Source organism: Bombina bombina, chromosome 5 (genome assembly GCF_027579735.1).
Source record: "Bombina bombina isolate aBomBom1 chromosome 5, aBomBom1.pri, whole genome shotgun sequence".
NCBI lineage: Eukaryota > Metazoa > Chordata > Amphibia > Anura > Bombinatoridae > Bombina > Bombina bombina.
The window spans coordinates 777,278,047-777,284,834 of NC_069503.1; the positions used below are offsets into that span (position 1 = coordinate 777,278,047).

The 6,788-nt window shown below is 38.2% G+C and overlaps 1 protein-coding gene across 1 annotated transcript; it reads left to right on the plus strand.

Annotated features, from left to right (window-relative positions):
• The first annotated feature begins 5,330 nt into the window (after window positions 1-5,330).
• On the plus strand, window positions 5,331-6,494 carry LOC128659504 (PRELI domain-containing protein 1, mitochondrial). Its single transcript, XM_053713115.1, has one exon. It carries the CDS (start codon window positions 5,527-5,529, stop codon window positions 6,175-6,177), a length of 651 nt encoding a protein of 216 aa, XP_053569090.1. The 5' UTR covers window positions 5,331-5,526; the 3' UTR covers window positions 6,178-6,494.
• The last annotated feature ends 294 nt before the right edge of the window (window positions 6,495-6,788 follow it).

The window sequence follows — 6,788 nt, forward strand, 5'->3', positions numbered from 1 at the left end:
TACAATCCTACCAGGAGGGGCAAAGTTTCCCAAACTTTAAAATGCCTATAAATACACCCCTCACCACACCCACAATTCAGTTTAACGAATAGCCAAGCAGTGGGGTGATAAAGAAAGGAGTAGAAAGCACCAACAAAGGAAATTTGGAAATAATTGTGCTTTATACAAAAAATCATAACCACCATAAAAAGGGTGGGCCTCATGGACTCTTGCTAATATGAAAGAAATGAATTTATCAGGTAAGTTCTTACATAAATTATGTTTTCTTTCATGTAATTGGCAAGAGTCCATGAGCTAGTGACATATGGGATATCAATACCCAAGATGTGGAGTCTTCCACTCAAGAGTAACTAGGGAGGGAGGGAATAAAAATAAAAACAGCCATATTCCGCTGAAAAAAATAATCCACAACCCAAAAAAATAAGTTTATTTCATTTTTGAAAGAAAAAAACTTAAAACAAAAGCAGAAGAATCAAACTGCAACAGCTGCCTGAAGAACTTTTCTACCAAAAACTGCTTCCGAAGAAGCAAATACATCAAAACGGTAGAATTTAGTAAATGTATGCAAAGAGGACCAAGTCGCCACTTTGCAAATCTGATCAACTGAAGCTTCATTCTTAAAAGCCCACGAAGTGGAGACTGATCTAGTAGAATGAGCTGTAATTCTCTGAGGCGGGGCCTGACCCAACTCCAAATAAGCTTGATGAATCAAAAGTTTCAACCGAGAAGCCAAGGAAATAGCAGAAGCCTTCTGACCTTTCCTAGGACCAGAAAATAAAACAAATAGACTGGAAGTCTTCCTGAAATCTTTAGTAGCTTCCACATAATATTTCAAAGCTCTTACCACATCCAAAGAATGTAAGGATCTCTCCAAAGAATTCTTAGGATTAGGACATAAGGAAGGGACAACAATTTCTCTACTAATGTTGTTAGTATTCACAACCTTAGGTAAAAATTGAAAAGAAGTCCGCAAAACTGCCTTATCCTGATGAAAAATCAGAAAAGGAGACTCACAAGAAAGAGCAGATAGCTCAGAAACTCTTCTAGCAGAAGAGATAGCCAAAAGGAACAACACTTTCCAAGAAAGTAGTTTAATGTCCAAAGAATGCATAGGCTCAAATGGAGGAGCCTGTAAAGCCTTCAGAACCAAATTAAGACTCCAAGGAGGAGAAATTTATTTAATTACAGGCTTAATACGAACTAAAGCCTGTACAAAACAGTGAATATCAGGAAGTATAGCAATCTTTCTGTGAAATAAAACAGAAAGAGCGGAGATTTGACCTTTCAAGGAACTTGCAGACAAACCCTTATCCAAACCATCCTGAAGGAACTGTAAAATTCTAGGAATTCTAAAGGAATGCCAGGAGAATTTATGAGAAGAACACCATGAAATGTAAATCTTCCAAACTCTATAATAAATCTTTCTAGAGACAGATTTACGAGCTTGTAACATAGTATTAATCACTGAGTCAGAGAAACCTCTATGACTTAGAACTAAGCTTTCAATTTCCATACCTTCAAATTTAATGATTTGAGATCCTGATGGAAAAATGGACCTTGAGATAGTAGGTCCGGCCCTAACGGAAGTGGCTACTAATGTTGTTAGTATTCACAACCTTAGGTAAAAATTGAAAAGAAGTCCGCAAAACTGCCTTATCCTGATGAAAAATCAGAAAAGGAGACTCACAAGAAAGAGCAGATAGCTCAGAAACTCTTCTAGCAGAAGAGATAGCCAAAAGGAACAACACTTTCCAAGAAAGTAGTTTAATGTCCAAAGAATGCATAGGCTCAAATGGAGGAGCCTGTAAAGCCTTCAGAACCAAATTAAGACTCCAAGGAGGAGAAATTTATTTAATTACAGGCTTAATATGAACTAAAGCCTGTACAAAACAGTGAATATCAGGAAGTATAGCAATCTTTCTGTGAAATAAAACAGAAAGAGCGGAGATTTGACCTTTCAAGGAACTTGCAGACAAACCCTTATCCAAACCATCCTGAAGGAACTGTAAAATTCTAGGAATTCTAAAGGAATGCCAGGAGAATTTATGAGAAGAACACCATGAAATGTAAATCTTCCAAACTCTATAATAAATCTTTCTAGAGACAGATTTACGAGCTTGTAACATAGTATTAATCACTGAGTCAGAGAAACCTCTATGACTTAGAACTAAGCTTTCAATTTCCATACCTTCAAATTTAATGATTTGAGATCCTGATGGAAAAATGGACCTTGAGATAGTAGGTCCGGCCCTAACGGAAGTGGCCAAGGCGGGCAACTGGACATCCGAACCAGATCCGTATACCAAAACCTGTGTGGCCATGCTCGAGCCACCAGCAACACAAAAGACTGTTCCATGATGATTTTGGAGATCACTCTTGGAAGGAGAACTAGAGGCGGAAAGATGTAAGCAGGATGATAACACCAAGGAAGTGGCAGTGCATCCACTGCTTCCGCCTGAACATCCCTGGACCTGGACAGGTATCTGGGAAGTTTCTTGTTTAGATGAGAGGCCATGAGATCTATCTCTGGAAGACCCCACATCCGAACAATCTGAGAAAACACATCTGGATAGAGAGACCACTCCCCTGGATGTAAAGTTTGGCGGCTGAGATAATCCCCCTCCCAATTGTCTACACCTGGGATATGCACCGTAGAGATTAGACAGGAGCTGGATTCCGCCCAAGCAAGTATCCGAGATACTTCTTTCATAGCTTGGAGACTGTGAGTCCCACCCTGATGATTGACATAAGCCACAGTTGTGATATTGTCTGTCTGAAAACAAATGAACGGTTCTCTCTTTAGCAGAGGCCAAAACTGAAGAACCCTGAGAATTGCAAAGAGTTCTAAAATATTTATTGGTAATCTCGAAGAGCAACAAATTGGTAATGCTTGTCTAGAAAAGAGAATCTCAGAAACTGATAGTGTTCTGGATGAATCGGAATATGAAGGTATGCATCCTGCAAGTCTATTGTGGACATATAATGTGCTTGCTGAACAAAAGGCAGAATAGTCCTTATAGTCACCATCTTCAAAGTTGGTACTCTTACATAACGATTCAAAATTTTCAGATCTAGAACTGGTCTGAATAAATTTTCTTTCTTTGGTACAATGAATAGGTTTGAATAAAACCCCAAACCTTGTTCCTGAGGAGGAACTGGCATGATTACCCCTGAAGACTCCAGGTCTGAAACACTTCAGAAAAGCCTGAGCTTTTACTGGATTTACAGGGATACGAGAGAGAAAAAATCTTCTCACAGGAGGTCTTACTTTGAATCCTATTTGATACCCTTGAGAGACAATGCTCTGAATCCAATGATTTTGGACAGATTTTATCCAAAAATCCTTGAAAAACCTTAATCTAACCCCTACCAGCTGAGCTGGAATGAGGGCTGCACCTTCATGCGGACTTAGGGGCAGACTTTGGTTTTCTAAATGGCTTGGATTTATTCCAATTTGAGGAAGGCTTCCAATTGGAAGCAGATTCCTTGGGAGGAGGATTGAGTTTTTGTTCCTTATTCTGACGAAAGGAACGAAAACGGTTAGAAGCCTTAGATTTACCCTTAGGTTTTTTATCCTGAGGCAGAAAGACTCCTTTTCCTCCAGTGATAGTTGAAATAATAGAATCCAACTGAGAACCAAATAAATTGTTACCTTGGAAATAAAGAGATAGTAATCTAGATTTAGATTTCATATCAGCATTCCAAGATTTAAGCCACAAAGCTCTTCTAGCTAATACAGCTAAAGACATGGATCTAACATTAATTTTGATAATATAAAAAATGGCATCACAAATAAAATGATTAGCATGTTGCAGTAAGCGAGTAATTCTAGATATGTCAGGATCCAATTCTCGTTGCGCTAAATTCTCCAACCAAAAAGTTGAGGCAGCCGCAACATCAGCCAAAGAAATAGCAGGTCTGAGAAGATGACCTGAATATAAATAGGTTTTATAGATTTAGTGTGAAGTGATGCGCTTTGCTCTCCCAACTAGCCAATCTTAATATACTACCTCCTTCCTAGATAGTTCAAATATGGTATACAAATAACAATAAGGGTAGATGGCGCTAAAAAGCAATTGGGTAACTAAATAGTGGTATATAGTGAGGGATAATTCTCAAACCTCTCTTCTAAATTTAGACTATATCTAGATAGTCACAATTTTCCAACAAACTGATTCCCAATCTGTAGTTCAATCAAATCTATAACAACTTTTATTATCAGTATTTTTGAACAATTTTGCTCTAATAGACCAACTTGTACAGTAAAATTTCTTCAAGCTTTCATAATGCAAATAAATCTAAAATCATATATATTAACTGACTGTCAGCTTTAAAACATCTTAAAAAACGTTTGATAGACACAATATCTCTAAAATTCTTGCTACAGTGACTGCTTTGTTTCTATGCAGTTAGAAAATACAGCTCTAATGCTTCAAATGTAAAACATATTCACAGTGATAAATGACAGCGGTATCTCTTTAAAAAATTTTTTTTTTTTTGCCTGCGGGCTGTAACGTTTTTTCAGATAGTACAGTCTTTCCTTTGTATGCTGTTTTCACAGACAATTGATGCAGGTGCTTTTAAGTTGCAAATTACAGTCTCTGCTTCTATTAGCAATTGGTGTGGGTGTATTTCTTTAAAAAACTTTGTGCTCTGAGACAAGGTGATTATACAGTTCAGAGTATAATAAAATATTGGTTCTTGTGATTTATGGGAGGTAGCTCCCTTACGCTTAATCTATTTCAGCCTCTTTGTGTTCAGATGATTTCTCACCTCTTTGGCTGCCGTCTGCAGGAAACTTTAGGTGTATATACACTCTCACCTGCTTTTGGCTTTTCCTTCCGGCTGGTCTTCTCCCGCTGAGACACGCTGTGCACTGCGCGTCTCAGTCTGCTGAAAATCTTTGTGTGGTTCTTCACTTGCGCAAGCCTTACTTACCACAATCAGACTCCCATCCAAGGAATGAAGATGCAAAAGTTGCTCTGCTCTTAAGTACCAAGTACGCAGAGTTTCTCCTTTCAAGTGTCTTTCTGTTACCTCTCACAGCAGCTCGCATACAATCCTTTCTACGCGTTTCACCCTTTCACTCAGGGCTTTTTCAAGATGCTGTATGCTGCTTGTTGCTCTCCTTAAATACACTCAAACACACCTGTAATTGCTAAGTTCACTCCTCCTTTGACCTGGAAGTCTTTCAACAGTTAAAGTGTGATCTTTGTATATAATCATATACCGCTGTCTTTGTGCTTTTTATTTATACCAGACTGTTAATTATTCATTCTAAATTGATATAAGACTCATAAAATAGATAAAAATGTTAACATATGGGAAGTGTTGTGATGACCTGCAACATACTCATGGCGGACTGGAGGAGCTGAGGCGACCACCCCACCCCCACATTGGTGGGCTGATACACTCCGGCATCGAGCTGGGCCAGATGATTACCTGTACGTCCCTTCACTGCCATTTGCTAATGGTTTCCTCCAACCATACAGTTTGACTTAGTGATTCCTCTTTTGACTGGGAACAATGGTGAAGTATTTCCTTGGAGTAAGTGTACTGAAGAACTCTTGGGACCAAGTCTCTGCTGCTTTTTGGCAGCGTTATCCAAATCCATACAGCAAACATGTTTTGTCTGAAGACATTCTGTACCGTGAGGTGACCTCTGACCATAAACTGTTAACCAGGAAACTTTTGACCAAGACAAATCGGCTCCCACGGTGGGCAGAACGCTTTTTTCCTGCTAATGTGGCCCATGCTGTTTATATCTTAGAAGATTCTATTGTGGATCCTATTAACAGAACTCTGACTTCATTTACATGGAATATAAACCACACCACAATGATGACCGTGGAGGAGCGTTGTCTATACTGTGAAAATACTGAGAACGCTGGCTGGACTCAAATTAGACGAGAAGCATGGGTGTCATCAAAGATGTTTGGCTTTACCAGACCAATTCAGGAGTTTGGATTAGCTCGATTTAAAAGTAATGTGACCAAGGCAATGAAGGGCTTTGACTTTATCTTGGCCAGAATGCAAGGTGAGGCACCTGCTAGAACTCTGGTGGAAACTGCAAAAGAAGCAACAGAAAAAGCAAAAGAGACTGCGCTGGCCGCAAAAGAAAAAGCAAAAGACTTGGCTAGTAAGGCAGCTACGTCAAAGAAGCAGCAGTACGTCTGATGGTGTGAAATCCTCATCTTTTAAGCTTGGCCCACATCATTTCAGATGCGTGAAATTGGTAACGGTGCTGGGTTCATCTGTCACCTGAACCAAAGTCTGATCTATATAGAGATGTACATCTATTTTTCAATCAGCAGCTTTGATAGATCATTAACAGTATGAAAACTTGAATGTGTACAGGGAAGAATCAAATCTTACTTTTCTAATCTTTAATTTATGATTAAAGAATAATCTGGTAAAAAAAAAAAGGTGAATAAAATGTCTACTGGTCTATATTATTTGTGATAAATAAATAAATCATTTGGTGCAAGAGACAATTTTATATCTCGTTATAAACATTAGACTTTAAAACCAAAAAAAAAAAAAAAAAAAAAAATGTTAACATATTAGTTGTCAACCTAGTTTTGAAGCATATAAAAACTGAATCTCTAAATTAAAGTTTCTTAAAAATTATGATCTATCCGGGTATTGAACCCTTGTCTCCACGGTCTGAGGATGCAGAGTTCCCTCTAAGCTATAATTGCTTTTATACTTTTTCTGATCTTTTATTCATTAAATCTGATTTATTTTTGTTTTGTATACCCTAATGTTTTATTAGGCCTACTGTGATT

Coding starts and splice junctions, on each gene's coding strand:
- LOC128659504 (XM_053713115.1), top strand. CDS start 5,527: ATGGTGAAGTATTTCCTTGGAGTAAGTGTACTGAAGAACTCTTGGGAC.